The 27,096-nt window shown below is 43.6% G+C and overlaps 1 protein-coding gene across 1 annotated transcript in view; it reads right to left on the reverse strand.

Moving 5' to 3' along the window:
- Positions 1 to 404: 404 nt before the first annotated feature.
- Positions 405 to 27,096, reverse strand: part of BCL7C (BAF chromatin remodeling complex subunit BCL7C) — a 57,286-nt gene continuing 30,594 nt past the window's right edge. The window contains exon 6 of the mRNA XM_036279587.1: positions 405 to 776. Within this exon, the coding sequence (XP_036135480.1) occupies positions 576 to 776 (201 nt within the window). The 3' untranslated portion in view covers positions 405 to 575. The remainder of the gene's footprint in view (positions 777 to 27,096) is intronic.

Consider the following 27,096-nt stretch of genomic DNA (forward strand, 5'->3'; position numbering starts at 1 on the left):
AGAGGGAGCTCTTCCTGCTCTTCCTCTGGACCCTGCCCCAAGCCCGGTGTCCTGGCCCTTGCGGGAGGTGTTAGGTAGGGGTGGGGTGGGGCGCAGGGCAGGCGGCTCAGGGTCTCCACTTGCCCCGGGAGCCTGTGCGCGCCGGCAGCTGGGCCTGGCCCGCACTGCGGGAGATGGGGGGCCTGTGGCAGCCGCTGGGCGGAGGCGCCTCCTTTCACACCTGGGCTGCGGCCGGCCGAGGGGAGCCCTGGGGCCTGAGGAGGGGGGCCGAGTCCACCCCGAACTCCAGCGTGGCCAGGGCCGCTGGCTGTGATGCGTCCTCGGGCCCTGGATGTGGTCCAAGTTGTGCTGAAGCCCTTCCCACATTTGGGGTGCTGGTGGGCCCTCTCACTGTGCAAAAACAGGTGGTGAGCAAGGTGGATACTGTGACCGTAGGTTCCGGGCAGGCTAGGGCCTCTTGCTCTTGATGTTCCCATGGTGGCTGTCTAGTGAGAAAACTCTTTCCACCCTCAGGGCGCGGGTGGGTGGGAGTGACCAAGGGAGACCTGAGGGCCTAGCCTGCTCCGGGAGCCAGCTCACCTCCCCTTCCCCTGGGGGATAGTCCTGGGTGCCCTGGGGGCCTTGCTTCCGATCCCCGGAGCTCTGGTGTCCGGCCGCAGCGCGGAAATGGGCCGCGCATTTGTCCGCGGTCCCCTCCTGGGAAGGAGCCTCCTGAGAGGCTCTGTCTTCAGGCCTTTCTCGTGCAGGGCTCTCCTTGTCACTCTCACTCCGGAATCCTGCAGGGAGAAAAGAAGAATCTGGGCAGTGATTTTCTTCTCACCCCACCCAAGACTAGGAAGGTCCTGCCTTGGGAGCCCCATGTGGGGCAACTTGTTGGAAAGTCTGCAAATGCACAGTTCTGTGTTTCTGACAGCAGACGGGGTGGAGGTGGGCCTTGCCAAGCTCAATTTCTGAAATTTGACAGAGGAGTAGTCACAGAACCAGCTCAAACTGGTCCTGTCCCATTTCTAACAAGACACGGAGTTACTTTTCAGAGACAACAGACTAAAATTGAAAGTTATGTAAAAGGAGAGAACTTTGACCTCCAATTACACCCAAAACAAAAGTCCCCTGAAACCAAAGGACCAGGACATGACCAGAACTTAATTTCTAGAACTCTTTCAGAAGCAAAGGTTTTGCTTTCTAGAAAGATCCAGTGGTGAAGCCCCTTACCATATCTTACCATATGTGATCAAATACCCAAAACCCACCAACTGAAACCCACCCCAAACCAGCCAGAGCTTCCCCAAACCAGCTTTTTCTCCTAAACCCCTCAAAACTCACCCAAACCCTGGATCGGGGAAACAGATTTGAGCTTTGTGTCCTATATCCTTGCAGGTTGACTTAGCAATAAAATCTTTTCTCAAAAGCTGGTGCCATTGGTATTGACTCCTGTGTTGCATCAGGTAGTGGGTCCTTGTTTAGTAAAAATGTTGGGGACTCCAGAGGGACTTGGTCTTTTCTTGTGATTGCTTGAGGCACTGTAGCCCCTGGCAGGGCACAGGCCCTTGAAACTGACCCTGAGCGGCTGCCTAGACGGACTGTCTTCGAGGCTCGGCTGCTGGGTTTCCACTTCGCTGCAGCCCTCAGGGCACTGCTTTCACTTTTGAGAGAAGAAACAGCCCCCTGGGTCAGACATCTCTCAGGTGAGTGACCTTGCTAATATGCACTTGTGCCTAAATTGTCTAAAAAAATCTCTTGAGGATTATGTGTTTAAGTCCCACCCACAGAGACAGGTTAGTTCCCAGGACTAGGACTATGGGTTGGAGTCCCACCTAGGGTTTGAGTCCAAAACCTTGGGTTCAAGTCCCAGGGTCTTGGATCTCTCTGTCTGGAAGAGTACTCGGTCTACTCTACTGTATGTGTGTTGGTCTTATTTTGTGTGAGCTTTATTTTATATTATTTTATCCTCACCCGAGGACATTTTTGCATTCATGATAGAGTGAGAGGGAGAGAGGTGAGAAGAGAGTGAGAGAAACATCTACGTGAGAGAGACACATCACGTGGTTGCCACCCACACGACCCCAAACGGGCTGGGAACAAACTGCAACTGAGGTATGTGCCCTTAGCGGGAACCAAACCCAGGTCTCTCTGGTCCATGGGCCAACGCTCTACCGCTAAGCCAAACCGGCCAGGGCAGGAGTTTTATTTTTAAATTGAAGGTTCTGTAATTTGCTACTCTTCAGCAAAGTCTGAAGGAGTTGCTGGCAGCGGTCAGGCAGGCCTAACTCAGGGCAGCTGTTCATTTCATTTTGACCATACTGAGCAACACTTGATTACTGAGCAGGTCAGCTCTCCCCACCCCCCGTGGATAAAGGATGTCTGGTTCTGGCAAGGATGAGCCTGGGTTGTCAGTTCGCCCCTGGTGAGGGGATCAAACTGAGGGTCTGAAGCATTGTAGTAAGTTCAGATACTGGAGCCCCACATTAATTGTCTTGAAAGTGGAGTCATTAAAAACACATGAACATGAAGGGGGTGAGTAAAAATTGTAGTGATTTAAACATTTAAGTGACTATCAACTTAAACTGCTATAAACATAGCTTGGTATATCAGAAGCACGTGGTAGGACTTCCCAGTCAAGGTGGTGAAGTGGGTAAATGCTGTGCTTCCTTCCTCCCATGACCACATCAAAATTACAAATAAACTACCAAACAGCCACCCTTGAGAACCATCTGAAGACTAGCTGAACAGAAGAAGTATAACTAAGGATACACTGAAAAAGCCACATCAAGCCCAACTGATGTGACTCAGTAGTTGAGTGTCGACCTAGGCACCACAAGGTCACTGGTTCGATTCCCCGTCAGGGCACATGCCTGGGTTGCGGGCTTGATCCTCAGTAGGGTGCGTGCAGGAGGCAGCCAACTGATGTTGATGCTTCTCTAATCGATGTTTCTATCTCTCTCCCTCTACCTTCCTCTCTCTAAAAATTCAATTAAAAAATGAAAAATATTTTTAAAAAATAAAACCACATCAAGACTGGCAGGAAGGGTGGAGATGAGGAATGGACAAGCCCCATACCCATGTGATGTGGTTAAGGGATATCTCAGTTGCAGAGGTACCCCCGGAGAAGCAAGGGTTCTCAGCCCCACACGGGGCTCCCCAGTCCAGGATTCCAAAGCCAGGAAGAGAAGTCACCATATCTTCTGGCTGTGAAAATCAGCAGGGATTGTAGCTTAGTGAGATGGAGGGCTTCTTGAGTCCCAGGCATCCTCTTAAAGGGCCTGCACATGGATTTACTCAGTGATGGACTCACTTACTTTGAGCTCCAGTCCTGGGGCAGCAGCTTGAAAAGCATCAGGGACATACGGGGAAGAACTGAATGGTCTGGCTTCACAGTGAGGGCTGGAGGGGCAGCACTCTTCACAACTTTATTCTTTTGTTGAGCCACATAAACATACACAGTCTGCAGGCCTAGGTGAGTGCCAAGTGTGTGTCTCCATCAACCTGACTGATACCATTCGCCCTACCCCAATGATTCTCTGAGACCCTGCCCCACCCAACTTTCAGGCCTACCCAAATTGCTTCCAGGGGCTTTTCCATGCAAGCAACCTATCTTGGCTCCTGCTGCAGACTTCCCTAAAATCTCTTAAAGGTTCACAAACTCCAAGCAATCAGGGTCTGAACTCAGCATGCCCTATACATCTTGCTAAGCTGCTGAAGCTCAGCACTAATGGCAGCTGGCCTCAGTTCACACCTTAGCCTCTCCCAGGCATCACCAAGCCCAACACAAGCAGCAACCAATTGTAGATCACTTTGTAGCTCATACTATGTGGCCCCAGGCCAGGCACAGGCAGCAGCGGACCTTGGCCTACAACAGAGCTCTTGCCAAGAGGCCCCAGAACCAACATACCCAATGGCCAGCTTCAGACCGCACCAGAGCACCACCCAACCACCTCCACAAATGACACATGCAAAAGGTGGCCTTGGCAGGCACCAAAGCCCTGCCAAAGTGAATTCTTTATTAATAAATGTCACACCAATAAATTTAATTAAAAAACACACACGGGTCCTGGCCAGTTTGGCTCAGAGGTTAGAGCATCAGCCCAGGGACCAGAGAGTCCCGGGTTTGGTACCCACTCAGGGCATGTACCTCAGTTGCAGTTTGAAAACCTGTTTGAAGAAATAATGACAAAAATCTTCCCTAACCTAGTGAAGGAAATAGATATACAAGTTGAAGAAATACAGAAAGTCTCAAACAAGATGAATCCAATGAAACCCACACCAAGACACATCATAATTAAGATGCCAAAAGTTAAAAACAAGGAGAGAATCTTAAAAGTAGCAAGGGAAAAGCAGTTAATTACCTACAAGAGAGCTCCCATAAGAATGTCAGCTGATTTCTCAACAGAAATGATGGAGGCCAGAAGGGATGGCACGAAATAGTCAAAATGATGAAAATCAAGGATCTACAACCAAGATTACTCTACCCAGCAAGGCTATCATTTAGAATCAAAGGACAAAGAGCTTCTCAGACAAGAAGAAGGAGAAGGAGAAGAAGACGACGAAATAAAAAAAATATTAACAGTCTGGCTGGTGTGGTTCAGTGGTTGAGCATCGACCCATGCACCAAGAGGTTGCTGGTTCAATTCCCAGTCAGGACACATGCCCAGGTTGTGGGCCCAATCCCCATTTGGGGGCATGCAGGAGGCAGCCAATCAATGTTCTCTCTCATTGATGTTTCTATCTCTCTCTCCCTCTCCTTTCCTTTCTCTCTAAAATCAATAAAGGAAAAGAAATAAAAAATAGTCTATTTAAAAATATATGAATAATAAAATGGCAATAACTACATACCTATCAATAATTACTTTTAATGTAAATGGATTAAATCCTCTAATTAAAGGAAATGGGTTGGCTGAATGAATAAGAAAACAACACCCATACATATGCTGCCTACAAGAGATCCCTTCAGGTCCTGGCCAGTTTGGCTCAGCAGTTAGAGCATCAGCCTGCGGACCAGAGAGACCCAGGTATGGTTCCCGCTAAAGGCACGGGCCTCGGTTGCAGTTTGTCCCTGGCCACCGCTGGGGTCGTGTGGGTGGCAACCACTCGATGTGTCTCTCTCACGTCAATGTTTCTCACTTTCTCTTCCTCTCTCTCTTCCTCTCACTCTATCTGAAGATAAATGGAAAAATATCCTCAGGTGAGGATTAAAAAAAGAGAGAGAGAGAGAGAGAGAGATCTCTTCAGATCAAAAGACACACAGAGAAAGTAAAGGGATGGAAAAATATATTTAATGCAAATGGCAATAAAAAAAATAGCTGGGGTAGCAATACTTATATCAGACAAAATAGACTTTGTTTATTTATTTATCCTCACCCAAGGACATTTTTCCTTTTTTTTTTTTTGTTCAGATAGAGTGGGAGGGAGAGAGAGGAAGAGAGAGAGAGAGAAACATCGACATAAAAGGGACACATCAAGTGGTTGCCACCCACATGACCCAACCAGGGCCGGGGACAAATTGCAACCGAGGTACATGCCCTTAGCGGGAACCGAACCCAGGTCTCTCTGGACCGCAGGTCGACACTAACCGCTGAGCCAAACCGGCCAGGGCCAAAATAGACTTTAAAACAAAGGCTATAATAAGAGACAAAGGACCCAGCAATTCCACCTCTGGTACCATTACATAACTATCAAAACACTACTTCGAAAACACATATGCACCTCTATGTTTATTGAAGCATTATTTACAATAGCCAAGATATGGAAGCAACCTAAATGTTCAATAATAGATGAATGGATAAAAAAAGAAGTGGTACAGCCTGGCTGGTGTGGCTCAGTGGTAGAGTGTCGACCCAAGCACCAGGAGATCACTGGTTCGATTCCTGGTCAGGGTACATGCCCAGGTTGTGGGCCCCATCCCCAGCGGGGGGCATGCAGGAGGCAGCTAATCGATGTTCTCTCTCAGTGATGTTTATATCTCTCCCTCTCCCTTTCCCTTCTTCTCTCTAAAAATCAATTAAAAAAATTTTTAGAAAAAGAAATCTTGCCATTTGCAACAACATAAATGGACTTAGAGGGTATTATGCTAAGTGAAATAAGTCTGACAGACAAAGACAAATACTCTATGATTTCACTTGTATGTAGAATCTAAAATGCAAAATAGCCAACAAACAAAACAGAGACAAACTCATAGATACAGAGAACAGTTTGATGGTTGCCAGATGGGAGGGGGTTTGGAGGTATGGTTGAAAAAAGGGAAAGGATTAAGATGTACAAATTTTCAGTTATGAAAACAGCCAAGGAGTCCTGGCCAGTGGCTCAGTTGGAACATCATCATATACACCAAAATTTTACAGGTTTAATTCCCAGTCAGGGCACATACCTAGGTTGTGGGTTTGATCCCCGTTGGGGCATTGTACGGGAGGCAACAGATCGATGTTTCTCTCACATCGATGTGTGTGTGTGTCTCTCTCTTTCCCTTCTTCTCACTCTAAAAATCAATGGGACCATATCCTCAGGTGAGGATTAAAAAAAAAATAAAACAGTCACAGGGATATAAAATACAGCAGAGGGAATATAGTCAGTAATACTGTAGTAATTATATATGGTGTCAGATGGTTACTAGCTTCTTTGGGCTAATCACTTCATAAGTTATATAAATGTTTAATCACTATGTTATACACCTGAAGCTAATATAATAATTTATATAAACTGTAATTGAAAAATAAATAATTTTAAAAATTTTATTAACTTGAGAGAGAAAGAGAGAGATAGAGATTTGTTGTTATGCTTATTTATGCATTCATTAGTTGATTCTTTTTGTTGTTGTTGTTGATTCTTGTATGTGCCCTGACTGGGAATCAAACCCACAACCTTGGCATATTAGGATGATGCTCTAACCAACTGAGCTACCTGGCCAGGCCTAAACAATTATCATTATTTTTTAAAATATATTTTTATTGATTTTTTTAGAGAGAAAGGAAGGGAGAGAGAGAGATACAAACATGGATGTGAGAGAGAAACATCAATCTGCTGCCTCCTGCACGCCCCCTACTGGGGACCAAGCCTGCAACTTGGGCAAGTGCCCTGACTGGGAATCGAACAGGGACCTCTCAGTCCACAGGACGATGCTCTATCCACTGAGCCACACTGGCCAGGCTAAACAATTATTTTTTAAAAGCACAAGGTAACCACAAACCAAAAATCTATAAGAGATATAGAAGAAATAAAGAGAAGGGAGCCCTGGCCGGTTTGGCTCAGCGGTTAGAGCGTCCGCCTGTGGTCCAGAGAGACCCGGGTTCGGTTCCCGCTAAGGGCATGTACCTCGGTTGTAGTTTGTCCCCAGCCCTGGTTGGTCGTGCGGATGGCAGCCACTCGATGTGTCCCTTTCACATCGATGTTTCCCTCTCTCTCTCTTCCTCTCTCTCCCTCCCACTCTGTCTGTACAAAAAAATGAAAAAATGTCCTTGGATGAGGATTAAAAAAAAAAAGAGAGAGAAGGGAATCAAAACACAACCCTATAGAAAGTCATCAACATACAAAAGAAGAGAGCAGGAGAATAGGAAAGGAACAGAGAAAAACTACAAAACAATCAGAAAACAATTAATAGAATGGCAATAACTACATACCTAGCAATGATTGCTTGAAATGTAAATGTATTAAATGCTCAAAAAACAACAACAAAACACACACACACACACACAGGGGGCTGAATGGATAAAAAACAAGACCCATACATGTTTCCTACAAAAGACTCACTACAGATTAAGACGCGCATAGACTTGAAAGAGACATGACTTGGGGGTGGTGAACATACAATACAATATATAGATGGTGTAGTATAGAATTGTATACCTTAAACCTATATAATTTAAATATATATATATATATATATATATATATATATATATATATATATATATATATATATACAGCCCTGGCCGGTTTGGCTCAGCGGTTGGAGCGTCGGCCTGCGGTCCGGAGAGACCCGGGTTCGGTTCCCGCTAAGGGCACGTACCTCGGTTGCGGTTTGTCCCCGGCCCTGGTTGGTCATGCGGGTGGTAGCCACTTGATGTGTCCCTTGATGTTTCTCTCTCTCTCTCTTCCTCTCTCTCCCTCCTGCTCTGTCTGAACAAAGGGTGGAAAGGTGTCCTCGGATGAGGATAAAAAAAAATATATATATGCATATATATACACGCGCGCGCGCGCGCGCGCGTGTGTGTGTATAATCCTCACCCGAGGACATTTTTCCATTTTTTGTTCAGATAGAATGGGAGGGAGAGAGAGAGAGCGAAAAACATTGACGTGAAAGGGACACATCGAGTGGCTGCCACCTGCACGACCCAACCAGGGCCGGGGACAAACTGAAACCGAGGTACGTGCTCTTAGCGGGAACCGAACCCGGGTCTCTCTGGACTGCAGGCCGACATTCTAACCGCTAAGCCAAACCGGCCAGGGCTAAAAATATTTTTATTGTTTTTTAGAGAGAGAGAAAAGGAGAGGGAGAGAGAAACATTGATGTAAGAGAGAAACATCAATTGATTGCCTCCTACATGCACCACAACCGAGTTGAACCTGCAGTGTGGGTATGTGTCCTGACCAGGAATCAAACCGGTGACCCTTCAGTGAATGGGATGATGCTCAACCAACTGAACCATGCCAGCCAGGGCAAACCTATATAATTTTATTAACTAACGCAACCCCTATAAATTCAATAAAAAAGAAAAGACTGAAAGTAAATGGATGAAGAAAGATATTTCATGCAAATGGAAACAAAAGAAGCTGGGGTAGCAATTCTTATAGCAGAAAAAATAGGCTTTGAAACAAGGGCTATAGCAAGCTACAAAGAAGGGCATTTCATAATGAATAAAGGAACAATCCAAAGAAGAGCTAACTCTTATAAATATCTATGCACCCAATCTAGGAGCATCTAAATATATAAAGCAAATATTGAGCAGCATGAAGGGAGAGAGTGACAGTGATACAGTCATAGTAGACTTTAACACCCATTCACAACAATGAATGAATCATCCAAACCGAAAATCAACAAGGAGACAAGGGCCTTAAATGATGCATTGGATCTGATGGACTTAATTGATTTTTTTAGAGCATTTCATCTGAAATTAGCAGCAGAATATAGATTTTTCTAATGTGCTCATGGAACATTTTTTTAGGATAGCCCACATGTTAGGCCACAAAACAAGTCTCAATAAATTTTAAAAGATTGAAATCATATCAAGCATCTTCTCTGACCACAATGTTATGAAACTAGAAATCAACTACAAGAAGAAAACTGAGAATCACAGACACTAAGTAGTGTGCTATTAAACAAGTAATACATTAACAATGAGATCAAGGAAGAAATCAAGATACTTTGAGACACATGTAAATGAAAAAACAAGAACCCAAAATCTATAGGACACAGCCAAAGTAGTTCTAAGAGAGTAATTTATAGCAGTACAAGCCTACATCAAGAAACAAGAAAGATCTCAAATGAACAATCTCACTCACACTTAAAGAAACTAGAAAAAAAAAAGACCTAAAAAAGCCCAAAGTGAGTAGGTGGAAGGCAATAATAAAGATCAGAGCAGAAATAAATGAAATAGAATCTGAAAAAAAAAAAAAAAAAAAGAAGCAATACAAAAAAATTAATGAAAGCAAGAGCCGGTTCTTTGAACAGATAAACAAAATTAAACCTTTAATCAGACTCATCAAGAAAAACAGAGAGAACCCAAATAAATGAAATCAGAAATGAAAGAGAAGTGACAACTGACACCATGGAAATTCAAACAATTATAAGGAAACACGATGAATGATTATATGCCAACAAATTGGGCAATCTGGAAGAAATGGATAAATTCCTAGAAACACAATTTTCCAAGGCTGAGTAAAGAAGAAGCAGAATATTTGAACAAACTAATAATTACTAACAATCAAAACAGTAACCAAAAAAATTCCCAACAAACAAAAGTCCTGGACTGGATACTTCACAGGTGAATTTTACCCAATATTCAAAGAAGAATTAACATCGATCCTTCTTAAACTATTCCAAAAAATTCAAGAGTAGGGAAGTCTCCTAAGCTCATTTTAGGAGGCCAGCATTATCTTGATGCCAAAACCAGACAAAGACATTAAAAAAAAGAAAGTTATATGCCAATTACTGGATGAACATAGATGCAAAAATCCTCACCAAAATATTTGCAAATCATATTCAGCAATACATTGAAAAGATTATACATGCCCTGGCCGGTTTGGCTAAGTGGTTAGAATGTCGGCCCGCTAACCAAAGAGTCACAGGTTCAATTCCAGTCAAGGGCATGTACCTCGGTTTCAATTTGTCCCTGGCCCTGGTCAGGGTCATGGGGGAGGCAACCAGTTGATGTGTCTCTCTCATATCAATGTTTCTCTCTCTCTCTCTCTCCCTCCCTTCCTCCCTCACACTCTGTCTGAAGATAAACAGAAAAATATCCTCAGATGAGGATTAAAAATTAATTAATTAAAAAAAATAAAAGATCAGCCCTGGCTGGTTTTGCTCAGTGGTTAGCACATTGGCCTGTGGACCAACGAGTCCTGGGTTTGATTCTGGCTTGTACCTCGGTTGTGGTTTGGCCCCTGTTGGGGTGATACAGGTGGCAACCAATCCATGTGTCTCTCGTCTCTCTCACATTGATGTTTCTCTCTCTCTCTCTCTCTTTCTCTCTCTCTCTCTCTCTCTCTCTCTCTCCCTCTCTCTCTCTCTCTGTCTCTCCCCCTCCCACTCTATCTGAAGATAAATGGAAAAATATCCTTGGGTGAGGATTAGAAAAAATAAAATAAAATAATAAAAAAAAAATAAAAGACCATACAGCATTTATCAATGTGATGTAAGGTTGGTTCAATATTTGAAAATCAATTAATATGACACCATATAAACAAAATAAAGGATAAGAATCAGCCCAGCCGGTGTGGCTCAGTGGTTGAGCACTGACCCATGCACCAAGAGATTGCCGGGTTGATTCCTGTTAGGGCACATGCCCAGGTTGTGGGCCAGATCCACAGTACCGGCCATGCAGGAGGCGGCCAATTGATGTTCTCTCTCATTGATGTTTCTACATCTCTCTCCCTCTCCCTTTCTCTCTCTCTAAAATCAATAAAGAAAAAAAATTTGTTAATCAAATTATCATATCAATAGATGCAGAAAAAGTATTTGACAAAATCCAGCATCTATTTCTGATTTTTAAAAAATCTCAGCAAAGTGGGAATAGAGCTAAAATGCTTCAACATAATAAAGGCCGTACAGTCATCCCTCACCACTTCATGCTTCGACTTTCATGGCTTCATTCTATTGCAGTTTTTTCTTTTTTTTTTTTTTATTAATTAATTTTTGTTACAGATGTTTCTCCTTTTGCCCCCACTGATTCCCTCCTCCCCCTCCCTCCCTGCCCTTTCCCCAGTTTGTTGTCCATGTCCACTGTTCATGCATACATGCATATAAGTTCTGTGGTTTATCTCTCCCCCACCACACCCCTCTTTAGGGGATTGTCAGTCTGTACCCCACTTCTGCATCTCTGGGACTACCCCATTCCTCAGACTGTTATGTTCATTATATTCCACAAATAAGTGAGATCATATGAAACTTGTCTTTCTCTGTTTGGCTTGTTTCACTTAGGATGATACTTTCAAGGTCCCTCCATGTAGTCTCAAAGGATAAGAGATCTTTCTTTCTTACAGCTGCATAGTACTCCATTGTGTATATGTACCACTGCTTTTTTATCCATTCGTCTACTGATGAACACGGGCTGTTTCCAGATCTTAGCAATTGTAAATAGCGCTGCTACAAACATGGGGGTACATATATTCTTTCTGATTGGTGTTTTAGGCTTCTTAGGGTATATTCCTAGAAGTGGGATCACTGGGTCAAATGGAAATTCAATTTTTAATTTTTTGAGGTAACACCATATTGTTTTCCATAGTGGCTGCACCAGTCTGCATTCCCACCAGCAGTGTACTAGAGTCCCCTTTTCTCCACACCCTCGCCAACACTTGTTGTTTGATCATTTGTTGATGGCGGCCATTCAGACAGGTGTGAGGTGATACCTCATTGTTGTTTTAATTTGCATCTCTCTGATGATTAGTGATGATGAGCATTTCTTCATATGTTTCTTAGCCATTTGTATGTCCTGTTTGGAGAGGTGTCTATTTAGTTCCTCTGCCCATTTTTTAATTGGATTCTTGGTCTTCCTTTTGTGGAGTTGTATGAGCACTCTATATGTATTGGAAATTAACCCCTTATCTGATATATCATTGGCAATTATGCTCCCCCATACAGTGGGTAGCCTTTCCGTTTTGATGATTGTATCTTTCGCTGTGCAGAAGCTTTTGAGTTTGATGTAGTCCCATGTGTTCATTTTCTCCTTTGTTTCTATTGCCTTAGGTGATGTGTCAGTAAAATTCTGCTGTGTATGATGTCTGAAATTTTGTTGCCTACAATCTCTTCTAGGATTTTTATGGATTCATGAGTTACATTTAAGTCTTTTATCCATTTTGAGTTTATTCTCGTGTAGGGTGTAAGTTGATGGTCTAGTTTCATTTTTCTGCAAGAAGCTGTCCAATTTTCCCAGCACCATTTATTAAAGAGGCTGTCCTTACTCCACTGTATGCTCTTGCCACCTTTGTCAAATATTAATTGAGCATATTGCCTTGGGTCCATTTCTGGGTTCTCTGTTCTGTTCCATTGGTCTATATGCCTGTTCTTGTGCCAGTACCAGGCTGTTTTGATTACAGTGGCTTTGTAGTATAACATGAAATCTGGTATTGTGATCCCTCCAAATTTGTTCTTCCTTTTCAAGATCGCTGTGGCTATTCGAGGCCTTTTTTGGTTCCATATGAACTTTTGAAGTAATTGTTCTAATTCTGTGAAGTATGCCGTTGGTATTTTGATGGGGATTGCATTGAATTTATAGATTGCTTTGGGTCATATGGACATTTTAATGATGTTAATTCTCCCAATTCATGAACAGGGTATGTGCTTCCACTTTTTTATATCTTCCTCTATTTCTTTTTTCAATGACCCCATTGCAGTTTTTTCATATATATATTCATCAAAAAATTGATCGAGACAGTGAAAATGATACAGCGCGCGCTCAGTTGTCTGAGTCAATTATATACCCCTGTATTACAATTAAAATCAAAATTACTGTACATATGGACTGTAGGCCTATGTATTCGAGCACCCCAGGAATCCTTCAACGCCAGGTACAACCACTTGACCACTCCTTGTGTGTGGGCAATAACTTTTTTCCAAAAAATTAGGTGTGGTGAAACCAAGCCAATCAGAGCATGCTGTTCACTGATTGGCTATCCTACCCTCTTCCTATCCTGACCACTGATTGGCTCAGCCTCATGCAAGTTCATTTCTCTTATACACACTTCTACATCGCTACGCATCGGAAGCATCTTTGCTCTTGTAAGTGTTTGCGATTTCTGAGAACTTTTATCTAAGCCCCACGATGGCTCCTAAATGTGCTGCTGCTTCTAAGCCTTCTGACAATGAAACTAAGGGCCGGAGGAAGATGCTTACCATCCAGGAGAAGGTGAAACTCCTGGATATGATCAAAAATGGCAAGAAAATCGTGGAGGCTGCCCGCCATTATGACTTGAATGAGTCTACCGTTCGCTCCATCCACAAAGATGAAAAGAACATCCGTGCAATGGCTACTGTCTCTTTCAACAAGGAAGCAAAGCGCATCGTGATAAGTCACAGTAAGTTCATAGTGAAAACAGAGTCTGCCCTAGCCGTTTGGATCAGTGACAGCCACAAGAAAAACATTCTGCTGGATTCGCTGGTCCTCCGGGAGAAGGCAAGGCAGCTCGATCAGAACTTTACGGCAGATGAACCTCAACCAGGACCCTCTTCTGCAACGTTCATGGATTTCACAGAGAGCAAGGGTTGGTTCGAGAAGTTCCAGAAGAGTTATCATCTGAAGAGTGTCGTTCTCCACGGAGAAGCTGCCTCTGCTGACCAGCCTGCAGCAGAGGACTACGTGAACAACACGTTCCAGGAGATCCTTGAGGAGGGCGAGTATCATCCAGAACAGGTGTTCAATATGGACGAAACAGGCCTGTTCTGGAAAAGAATGCCTTCCCGGACATTCATTTTCAAGGATGAGGCCAAGGTCCATGGCTTCAAGGCCTATAAAGATTGTGTGACTTGCCCTGGCCGGTTTGGCTCAGCAGTTAGAGCACCAGCCTGCGGTCCGGAGAGACCCAGGTTCAGTTCCCGCTAAGGGCGCGTACCTCGGTTGCAGTTTGTCCCCGGCCCTGGTTGGTCATGCGGGTGGCAGCCATTCGATGTGTCCCTTTCACATCGATGTTTCTCTCTCTCTCTCCCCCTCCTGCTCTATCTGGACAAAAAATGAAAAAGTGTCCTCGGGTGAGGATAAAAAAAAAAAAGATTGCATGACTTTCGTTATGTGTGGAAATGCTGAGGGATTTTTGCTCAAGCCTGCCCTTATCTCCAAGGCCAAGAACTCTAGGGCCCTGAAGAATAAAAACAAGAACCTGCTGCCAGTGCATTGGATGCACAACGACAAGGGCTGGATCACACAGCTGTCATTGGACTGGTTTCCATGAGTGCTTCATCCCCCAAGTCAAGCTGTATCTCGCAGAGGAGAGACTCAAGTTGAATGTCCTCCTCATGGACGATGCTGGAGGTCATGCGCAAGACCTATCCTACGACGGTTTGCGGATCGAGTTCCTTCCTCCCAACACCACTTCGCTGACCCAGCCCATGGACCAAGGCTTATTCGCACGTTCAAGGCCCTCTACACGCAAAACACCCTGCAGCACCTCCTAAGGCATGGACCTTGAGGAGAACTTCTTGCTGAAGGAGTACTGGTGGCAGTATACCATCGCGACCTGTCTGAAGACCATCTAGGACACATTGAAGGACATAAAGACAGAGACCGTGAAGGACAGCTGGAAGATGTTGTGGCCTGAAATTGTCCATGACTACAGAGGATTCACCCCAGAGGATATGAGCAACTCGGCAGTGGATAAGGCAGTTAGGCTAGCCTGGATGCTGGGAGGAGGAGGTTTTGCAGATATGACCCGCGATGACGTGGATGAGCTGCTGGAGACACATTCGGATCCCCTAACTGACGAGGATCTAACGGAGATGACTAAGTCTGCAAGTGAGGAGGAGGAAGAGCAGCCAGACGTTCCTGGGGGTCAGGAGGAGGAAGTTGGCCTTACACTTGAGCGTCTCTCACAAGTCCTGAGAACTATTAAGGTAGTACAGGACATGACTGGTGAATGGGACCCACAAATGATGTGTGCATTGCGGTTCCGGAATACACTTGATGGAGTGACAGAACCCTACAAAAGCCTCCTCATGCATATGAAAAGACAGCGCCAGCATCTGCCTATCATGATGTTCTTCAGCCACGCACCCAGACACCCACTGCCTACTCCTAGTGCTGCTTCAGGGAAGACAACGACGCACCTGCTGAAGATATTGCACCACCTGCAGACTCTCCTACTGAGGCCGTGCCTGCAGAGGAGCAGTAACCTTGCCCTTCTTTGCTGTGCAGCACATCTCTTCATCTTCATCACTTCATTATCGAACAAGTTGCACTATTTTCATAGGTTGGTGGTTGTGTGTAAGAACTGTGCGTCTGTAATTAAATGTACAATAATAATATGATATTTGTAATGTCTAATATGTCTTATTTTCTCTTATTTTTTTTTACTATATTGGGTAAAACGAGTGTAATGGTGACTAAAGGGTGTTATTTCATGTCTAGAGGGCTCTGACAATGTTAAAAAACGTATTTAGAAGATCATAAACAGGTTTTCTATGCTCTTACTGCGAAAATATTCAATTTATAAATAAAGAATCCGACTTTGTGGAAATTCATTTATCACAGTAGAGTCTGGAACTGATTAACCGTGATAAACGAGGGCTGACTGTATATGATAAATCCACAATTAACATCATATTCAATAGTGAAAAGCTAAATGCATTTCCCTTAAAATCACAAACAAGCCCCGGCCAGTTTGGCTCAGCGGTTAGAGCGTCGGCCTGCGGTCCAGAGAGACCCGGGTTCGGTTCCCACTAAGGGCATGTACCTCGGTTGCAGTTTGTCCCCGGCCCTGGTTGGGTCGTGTGGGTGGCAACCATTCGATGTGTCCCTTTCACGTCGATGTTTCTTTCTCTCTCTCTCCCTCCCACTCTATCTGAACAAAATATCAAAAAAATAAAATAAAATAAAATCACGAACAAGCCCTGGCCGGTTTGGCTCAGTGGTTGAAGTGTTGACCTGTGGTCCAGAGAGACCCAGGTATGGTTCCGGCTAAGGGTGCATACCTTGGTTGCAGTTTGTCCCAGGCCCTGGTTGGTCATGCGGGTGGCAGCCACTCGATGTGTCCTTTTCATGTCAATGTTTCTCTCTCTCTCTCTCTTCCTCTCTCTGCCTCCCACTCTATCTGAACAAAAAATGGAAAAATGTCCTCAGGTGAGGATAAAAAAAGATCACGAACAAGTCAAGAATGTCCACTTTCACCACTTTTATTCAACATAGTATTGGAAATCCTAGCCACAACAATCAGACAAGAAAAAGAAATAAAAGTTATCTAACTTGGAGAGGAAGAAGTAAAACTGTCATTATTTGCAGATGATATGATATTATAGAGTGAGAACCATAAAAAGTCCACCAAAAATCTATTAGAACTAATAAATTAATTCAGTAAAGTGGCAGGATACAAAATTAATATCAAGAAATTGATTGCATTTTTATATAACAATAACAAACTATCAGAAAGAGAAATTAAGTAAACAATCCTATTTACATTAAAAAATAAAACACCTAGGAATAAATTTAACCAAGGAGGTAAAAGACCTGTACTTGGAAAGTTTCAAGACACTGAAGAAAAAAATGGAAGAAGATTCAAATAAATGGAAGCATATACCATGCTCATGGATAGGAAGAATTAACATTGTTAAAATGTCCATACTACCCAAAGCAATTTACAGATTTAATGTCATTCCTATCAGGATACCAACAGCATTTTTCACAGAAGTAGAACAAATAATCCTAAAGTGTTTATGGAACCAAAGAAGACCCCAAATAGCCACAGCAATATTGAGAAACAACAAAGTTGGAGGTATCACACTACCTAATATCAAATTATACTACAAGGCTATAGTAATCAAAACAGCATGTTACTGGCATTAAAACAGACACATAGATCAATGGAACAAAATAGAGAGCCCAGAAATAAACACATATCTATATGATCAATTAATCTATGGCAAAAGAGGCTAGAATATACAACTGGGCAAAGACAGTCTCTTCAATTAATGGTGTTGGGAAAATTGGACAGATAAAAAAAAAAAAAGAAACTAGACAACTTTCTTACACCAAGTACAAGAATAAACTAAAAATGAATTAAAGACTTAAATGAAACCATAAAACTAGAAGAAAAGAAAACATAGGCAGCCCTGGCCAGTTTGGCTCAGTGGTTAGAGCGCTCACCTGCAGTCCGGAGAGACCTGGGTTCGGTTCCCGCTAAGGGCACATACTTCGGTTGCAGTTTGTCCCCGGCCCCGGTTGGTCGTGCGGGTGGCAGCTACTCGATGTGTCCCTTCACATCGATGTTTCTCTCTCTCTCTCTCTTCCTCTCTCTCCCTCCCACTCTGTCTGTACAAAAAATGGAAAAATGTCCTCGGGTGAGGATAAAAATAAATAAATAAATAAATAAATAAATAAATAAATAGAAAACATAGGCAGTAAACTCTTTGACACTGCTTTTAGTAATATATATATATATATATATATATATCCTCACCTGAGGATATTTTTCTGTTTATCATCAGACAGAATGGGAGGGGGAGAGAGGGAGAAAAAGGGAGACACAGAGAAACATCGACATGAGAGGGACACATCAACTGGTTGCCTCCCGCACAACCCTGACCAGGGCTGGGACAAACCGTAACTGAAATATATACCCTTGGCTGGAAACGAACCCGCGACTTATTGGTCCACAGGCCAATGCTCTACTGCTGAGCCAAACTGACCAGGGCATAATATTTTTTTTTTACATATATCTCCTTGGGGAAGGGGAACAAAAGAAAAAAATAAACAAATGGACTGCACAGCAAAGGAAACCATCAATAACATGAAAAGACAACCTACCAAATAGGAGAAGGTACTCATTAGTAATACATCTAATAAAGCGTTGATATCCCAAATATATAACTTATACAACTAAACACCAAAAAAACTCAAACAATTTAATTTAAAGATGGTCAGAGGACTGAACAGACATGTCTCAAAAGAGAATATACAGATGGTTCACAGACATATGAAAAAAAAAGATGCTCAACGTCACTAATCACCAGAGAGATGCAAATTAAAACCAAAATGAAATATTACCTCACACCTGTCAGGATAGCTACCATCAATAAATCAACAAACAAGTGTTGGCGAGGATGTGGAGAAAAGGGAACCCTTGTGCATTGTTGGGATTGTAAATTGATGCAGACATTATGGAAAACAGCATGGAGATTCCTCAAAAAATTAAAAATAAACTACCTGCCCTGGCTGGTTTGGCTCAGAGGTTAGAGTGTCAGCCTGCAGACCTAAGAGTCTCGGGTTTGATCCCCAGTCAAGGGCATGTACCTGGGTTGCAGGTTCTATCCCTGGCCCGGGTCGGGGTGGTGTAGGAGGCAACCAATCAGTGTGTCGCTCTCACATCGATGTCCCCATCCCCCCCCCTTCCACTCTATCTAAAAATCAATGGAAAAATATCATTGGGTGAGGATTAACAACAACAACAAAAAGAATGAACAACATGGATAGAACTAGAGGGTATTATGTTAAGTGAAGTCAGACAGAGAAAGACAAATACCATATGATTTCACATATATGTGGAATCTAAAAACAAACAAACAAAACAAAAACAGCCTCAGATACAGAAAACAAAATGATAGCTGCCAGATGGGAGGGATTGTGGGGGGCTGGATGAAAAAGGTAAAGGGATTAAGAAGTACAGATTGGCAGATATAAAACTGTGATGGGGATGTAAATATAGCACAGAGAATATAGTCAATAATATTGTAATAACTATGTATGGTGCCAGGTGGGTGTTAGACTTACATGGCAGATCACTTCATAAGTTATATAAACATCTAACCACTATACTGTACACCTGAAACTAATATAATATTGAATTTCAGTTGTTAGTGATAAATAAAATAATTTTAAAACTCCTTAATCTTTTATCCCTGTCTGGTTTGGCACAGTGGTTAGAGCGTCAACCCACAGACCAGAGAGTCCCGGGTTTGGTTCCTGCTAAGGGCACATACCTCAGTTGTGGTTTGTCCCGGCCCTGGTTGGTGTTATGTAAATGGCAACTAGTCGATGTGTCTCTCTCATGTCGATGTTTCTCTCTTTCTCTCCCCCATCTCTCCCTCCAGCTCTGTCTGAAGATAAATGTAAAAGTGTCCTTGGGTGAGGATAAAAAAATAAAATTAAAAGTCCTTAATCTTTTAGATAATGATTCTGAAGTAATTCAGATGAAATTCTGTCATGTCTGGGATTTGCTTCAAAACAATAAGGGAGGAGAATCACTGGTCATGAATTGAAATTGTTGAAGCTGAGTGGTTGGTTCATGGAGATGTCATAGACTATTATTTTTCTTTTGTATGTATTTAAAATTCTCCATAATGACAAGATTTTTAAAAGCATGCAAAGAGTCCAGCTGGTGTGGCTCAGTGGTTGAGCATAGACTCATGCACCAAGAGGTCACCCGTTCAATTCCCGGTCAGGACACATGTCCAGGTTGTGGGCCCAATACCCAGTGGGGGGCATGCAGGAGGTGGCCAATCTATGTTCTTTCTCATCGATGTTTCTATCTCTGTCTCCCTCTCCTTTCCTCTCTCTAAAAAACCAATGAAGAAAAAAAATTTTACACCTCTCCAAACAGGACATACAAATGGCAAGAGACATATGAAGAAATGCTCATCATCACTAATCATCAGAGAGATGCAAATTAAAAAAACAATGAGGTACCACCTCACACCTGTCAGAATGGCCGCCATCAACAAATCATCAAACAACAAGTGTTGGCGAGGGTGTGGAGAAAAGGGGACTCTAGTACACTGCTGGTGGGAATGCAGACTGGTGCAGCCACTGTGGAAAACACTATGGTGTTACCTCAAAAAATTAAAAATTGAACTTCCATTTGACCCAGTGATCCCACTTCTAGGAATATACCCTAAGAAGCCTGAAACACTAATCAGAAAGAATATATGTACCCTCATGTTCATAGCAGCACTATTTACAATAGCTAAGATCTGGAAACAGCCCAAGTGTCCATCAGTAGATGAATGGATAAAAAAGCAGTGGTGCATATACACAATGGAGTACTATACAGCTGTAAGAAAGAAAGATCTCTTATCCTTTGAGACGACATGGAGGGACATGGAAAGTATTATCCTAAGCAAAACAAGCCAAGCAGAAAAAGACAAATACCACATGATCTCACTTATATATGAAATATAATAAACATAACAGTCTGAGGAATAGGGTAGACCCAGAAACATGGAAGTAGGGTACAGACTGACAACCCCAGAAGAGGGGGAGGTGGGGTGGGGAGAGATAAACCACAGAACTTATATGCATGTATGCATAACCAATGGACATGGACAACAAAGCCGGGGACGGGGCGGGAGGGATGGGGAGGAGGGTGTCAATGGGGTAAAAAAGGAGAAACATCTGTAACAAAAATAAAATTTTAAAAAATTTAAAATTTAAAAAAGAAAAAACATTTTTTTAAAAAGCATACAAAGAAAAAAAAGTGAGAAAAGAAGAGTTAAAAGCCCCACAAAGGTAACAAGGAAAACTTGAATTACTGTATTTGTGTATGCTAAAGCATATGAAGTAGTCAAACAACGAGCCATATTGAATTTATATTTGCAGTTTAAATTTTTTAAGATAATTTAATTGGTAAGATTTGTAATCAGAGCCTAAATCCCCTATGAAAGTAAAACGGCTAAGGCATTCCAGGCCTGGCCTCTTCCCTGTCCCAGTCTGGACCAGGGGCCTCACCACAGAGAAGCCCTGGTTCTTCTATTCAAGGCAGAGTGTGGGCTTTGAATCAGATGGCATAGGTTTGAGTCCTAGGTCACCTTCTTTTTATCCTTGACCTTGGGCAAATAATATAACATCACCAGGCCTCAGTTTTCTCGTTATCTAGTAGGGATAATAGTCTCTACTTGGCAGGAGTCCTGTGAGGATCAAATGTGTTAACGTATATATGTGAGTGTGTGTATTTTATATCTAAAATGGCCAATGAATGGCAATTTTATTTCACATTTCTCCCAAATCACCCAGTACTGCCAATGACCATGGAAGAATAAATAATTAATCTGGGACATGACCCGGAACTCAAGAAGAGGAGTATCAGGAATGGACTCCCTCTTGCTCCCCTGACATGCAGCCTAGAAGAACCTACCGGATGTGCTCTCTGAGGACCTGGACGGGGCGGCACAGTAGGCTGACTTGAGAAGACTGCTGTCTGCAGTGAAGGGCCCCGTGGGTGAAGTTTCCTCTTAGTGTCTTAGCAGCAGGATAACGGCCTTTAACTTTGTGCAATACTGGGCTGAATTGTACCCCTTCTCCAACATGCATGTGCTGAAGCCCTAACCCCTAGAACCTCAGAATGTGACTACACTTAGAAACATGGTCTTTAAAAAGCTATTTAAATTATAAAAAGAGGAGATTAAGATATAGACACACAGAGGGAGGATACAGGGAGAACATGGCTATCTACAAACCAAGGGGAGAGGTCTCAGAAGAAACCAACCCTGCTGACACCTTTTTAAAAATCTGTTTGTGTTTTTGTTTTACAGAGAGAGGAAGAGAGAGATAGAAACATCGATGAGAGAGAACAATGATGCCTGCTATATGCCCCTCACTGGGGATCAGGCCCAAAGCCTGGGCATGTGCCCTGACCAGGAATCAAACCGGTGACCTCCTGGTGCATGGGTCGACACTCAACCACTGAGCCACAGTGGCCGGGCCCTGCTAAGACCTTGATCTTGAATTTCTAACCTTGATGTCGGACTTCTAACCTCTAGAACTGTGAGAAAATAAACTTCTGTTACTTCAGCCACCCAGTCTGTAGCACTTTGTTACGGCAGCCCAGCAAACGAACACTCTGGCCCAGTCAAGAGGACACTGCTGTCTTACACCACTTGCCTCTGTTTGAGAGAACCTAACACTCTGTTCTGACTGCTAAGGGTAAATAAAGTCATGAGCAGTTAAAGAAAAGCCAACAAGGGGACTCAGAAACCAGAGGAGAGAACACCAAGCTGGGCCCCTGGATGAAATGCCTTCAATTGAAGTAAAATTGATTGAAGAGGACTGTTTTTAAAAAGGTAATAAGAGCTCAAACTTCTTTGTCACCAATCTTCCAATTCTGTTTCTTCCAAGTCCTGACCAACCAGCCAAACCATTAGTAACTGCCCATCTATAGGTCAGTACTTCTGGCCATTTCTCGTGCCAGACATTAAATGTACCGCTCAAAGTTTTGTCCTCTGCAAGGATTTCTCTTCACCACTGTCCTTCAGGTTTACCCAAGAGGGTGGTGGAGCTGCCGCTGTCCCTAGCAGGTCCTAACAGTACATCACAGACTCGTCTGTAAACAGGCTTGAGTTTTTCCTCAGTCAGCTGGGCATAAGGGACACCCCAGGAGGTCACAGGCATTGATTGAGGGAGAGAAGACAATGGAACAGGAGCCGCCTGCTTAGGTGGCTCATACCTCCTGGACCTCTCCAAGCCTGGTCTCTTACCTCAAGTGATAACAGATTGCTGCTGTGCACACCCGAATTTGCAATTGGGTCGGTCACACAACACCCCATTCATAATCATCTCAGGTTGCATGGTCGCCTGCTTGATGTCCCCTGGTTAGCTGTTCAGTCCCTACCAAGTCCTAGTAGCAAGCCAGAGCTGTTTCTCAAAAGTAGAATGAATGGTTGTAGAAAAAGGACCTACATTTGTCAAAACTCCCACGAGTCTGTGCTTTGATTCTGCTGGTGGTGCTTGCTAGAGGCTCCTTATGGCATTCGTTTGTCACGGGCATTCTGAGGATCACCGGCTCTGCTGGGTCACAGGTACCAAGTGGTGGGGCAGCGTGTACTGCAGTTTGGCCTTGCCGCAGAGCCTTCTCTTGCTCTGGTCCCTTCTCAAAACTGGCACCTCGCAGGTGACTCCATTCATGAGCTACACTGCCTTCGAACAGGCCTACCAAGCATTGTGCCTCCCTGGGGGGCGTAGGTTGTCTTTCACCTCAGAGGAGATATCTGTACAAACTCTAGATCACGGAGTCCCCAGAAGTTTCCCTGAAGTGGTGGTCCCCTGAATCTTTTCTGGGGTTTAGCTCCCAATCTTCAGTTTACAAATGTCTTATGAAAGCAGTTAAGTACTGTTTACTTCCTGCTCATCAGGTCCTGTAATGTTGTTAATATAGTGGACCAGTGTGATATTTTGTGGAATGTTAAGATGATTAAAGTCCCTGCAGATGACATTATGATAGAGCAGAATCGACACAGCCCTGAGGCAACCTGAAGATACACGGTGGTCTTGCCAGCTGAAAGGAAACTTCTCTGATGGACCTAGCATATTGGTATGAAAAAAAAGCCTGCCGGCCAGTGGACATCGTCCCATAAACTAAGAGCTCCCAATTCCCCGTCAGTACATGCCCCGGGTGTGGGCTTGATCCCCGCAGGGGGCGTGCAGGAGGCAGCCATTTGATTTTTCTCTCTCATCAATGTTTCTCTCTCGCATCCTCTCTCAAAAAAAAAAAAAAAAATCAATAAAAACATATTAAAAAAAGAAAAAGAGCCCTGGCCGGTTTGGCTCAGCAGTTAGAGAGTAGGCCTGCAGTCCAGAGAGACCCGGGTTCGGTTCCTGCTAAGGGCACGTACCTTGGTTGTGATTTGTCCCTGGCCCTGGTTGGGTCATGCGGGTGGCAACCACTTGATGTGTCCCTTTCACGTTGTCCCTTTCATGTCTTGACTTTCACGTTGATGTTTCTCTCTTTCTCTCTTCCTTCCACTCTATCTGAACAAAATATCGAAAAATGTCTTTGGGTGAGGATAAAAAAAAAAAAAACTCAAAAAGAAAAAGGAAAAGCCAGCTTGATAGCTACAAAGCAAATAGCAAGGGAAAGATGCCAAGTCTGAGACAACAGCTGCAGTTGGAATCGGCACATGGTTAAGTTCATGATGGTTCACAGTCATTCTACACCTGATTTCTGTACAGGCCAAAATAGTGGGTTAAATAGATATATGAGCCCTGGCTCAGTTGGTTGAGTGTCATCCCATACACCAAAAGGTGTCGGGATTGATTCCTGGTCAGGGCACGTACCTAGGTTGCAGTTCTATCCCCAACTGCGGTGGGATGGGAAGCAATCGATTCATGTGTCTCTCTCACATCAATGTTCCCCCCCTCCGCCCCCACTTCCTCTCTCTAAAAAAATCAACAAAAACATATCCTCAGGTGAGGATTTAAAATAAATAAATTTAGATAGATAGATAGGTAGGTAGGTAGGTAGATAGATAGATAGATAGATAGATAGACGATCGATAGATATGCGATAGGCTTCATTACCCCTGCTTTTCTCAGTTCTTTACGGCGGCATAAATCTCTGTGCTACTCCCAGGGTTATATTTTTTACCAGTTTGTTGTCTTTGTAGGGAGGAGGAAGTTCTAGAGATTTCACTTAGCCCTTCCTACCATATTGGCCCCCAGTCTATGGGTCAGAGAGCAGAGTAGATTCTGCCACTATGTCATTTTTCAATCTATTGCCTCTCAGCTCCAAATTCACCATCCAGCATCTGCTCTGCGATAATGGGCATTTCTCCTTGCGCTGAGCGTGAGGTTGAGCCTTGTCGGTAGAGGGCGCTGAAGGGACACTGAAAGAGGAAAGGGATGTTCTTTCTGGTTCTGGTCTTAAATTTTTATTTTTCTTGCTCTTACTGCAGTTTTGCAAGGGCACATGTTATGTGGGCACATCCAGTGGTCCACTGCCTTAGATGTGTGTCCAGAGTAAGGACTCCTTTGGGGAGCTCACAACCCCCGCTTGCTGCACCCCCTCTAATCCCATGTGGACACCACAAACTCCAGAACACAGGCTGCCTTTGCAACGAGTAGACTCCTCCTGAGGCTAGGACTCTTGGACCCCTTTTGCACACTGGCTCACCTGTCTTGACTCTCATGCAAATTTCTCTAGCACTGATCGACAGAACAAGCTTTCTCCAGCAGTTTACTTCGGTAGCAGTCTGGTTTTCCCCAACTGCGCTTACAGAGTGCACTTTCTCTAATATTGACAGCTCTTGCTTCCTGCACTGGTGCAGCTTTCTCCAGCACTGGTCTCTCACTTGCCCCTGTAATGGCGTGACTTTCTACAGGCTTGATCCCTGTGCTGGCAAAGCTCCCTCCAGCACTAAGATTCTTCAGAGTACCCTTCCTACAGTCCTGGTGATTAGCAGCTTCACCTGACACCCCAGAGGGCGGATTTGTAGGAAGTCCCACATGGAGGCAGTTGGTGACTGTTGCTGCTCTTTCAAATGAAGTTTGGAGCTCAGCCCTAGTGGGAGGGGACTCGTCCTTGGGCAATCTATCTCAGCGCTAGGGATAGCAATGCTCTTAATGTCTGCTACATCTGTATTCTTTAGAACTGTCTAGCTCTCAGCCAATTCCCTATTATTCCAATCCCCTATTAATAACTATTTATGTTAAACTTTCCCATTGTGGCTTCTCTATCCTGATTGGACTTTGACTGATATAATAATTGGTGCTGGGAGTAGTCCCAGGACATAGACGCACAAAGATGGGATTTTTGCAGTTGATTTGGTCACACCCTTGGGCTTGAGCACAATGCTGAGCTGCTTGCCCATGGGGGATGGGATGCTAATAATCCACAGCAGGCGGTGGCATCACAGTTAATCAAGCTGTCACCTGCGTTTGATTGTGAGGCAGTGCCAGCTGAAGCACCAGCCTTGGGGACCCAATGGCTGCTGTCCTTGACTGCTGTGGCAATAGCAATGACTAAGAACTGTGTCATAGATTCTTTTCAGCGCACTTGAGTGAACTACAGAAAGAAAATGACAAGCTCAGGTCTATTAACTCCTAGCACAAGTCAAAATCTGAGAACCAGGATGCTTCCATGACAGTTCTAAAACAGTCTCTTACTTAAGGAGACTGCGGGTTGTTATTGCTAAAAGTCAAATATAAAATTTAATTCTGTAGGTTGCTGACTTATAATGACAATTGAATTCACAGTCGTATCAAATTTGTCATGGTAAAACTAGAGCATTATCAGGAAAGAAAGTTGGAATGATGCATCTAGTTACACACAGATGAAGTAGACAATGCTGAACTACCAACTCATTCTGTTTCCCTTGCCAGTGGAAGTAGCTTGCCCTTCTGTGTCTGAAGAGGCTAGTTTTCCTCTATCTGAAAACCCTATGATGCCTTCACCTGGGGAAAATCCCTCGAAACGAGATGCTCATTCCATTCAAAATCCACAGCTACCCTGTTGCCACTAGACCTTTAGGGTCAAATTTCAGCATATTCCAGGGGGACAGATACACTCTATGATCCAGGAAGAAACAGCTTACACACTAAAAGAATTGTAATATGTTGGCCAAAACCTGGGGAGTGTGTGAGAATGGATTCTAAGGGTATTAGACTAATGAGAATAGACTATAACAATAAATAGGGCCAAATTCATTGATATGAGTGCATTTACTAGAAATTCCAGATTTAATGTGTTACCTTGTGCACCTGAAGTTGGCTCTAAGCAGTTACTTGATTAGATGACTGAAATTTAGACTTGATAGTCATCTATTGTTAGTGAAGTTGAGATGCCAGTTTTCATGACGTCACATAAATGAGGCAATCCAAAGGCTTAGTGTGATAGACTGGATTTATCATGTGCAACCTGTCAACTGTATTCAGTGAGAGGACCCAAAAGACACCTCCTTTGCTAGGCACTGAAGGGAGCACCTCCATCCTTTAAAAGCTCTCTGGTTATGCTACTTTCTAGGTCAGATATGCAGTGGTTCTCAAC

This window comes from Molossus molossus, unplaced genomic scaffold (assembly GCF_014108415.1).
Source record: "Molossus molossus isolate mMolMol1 unplaced genomic scaffold, mMolMol1.p scaffold_m16_p_3, whole genome shotgun sequence".
NCBI classification, from domain to species: Eukaryota; Metazoa; Chordata; class Mammalia; order Chiroptera; family Molossidae; genus Molossus; species Molossus molossus.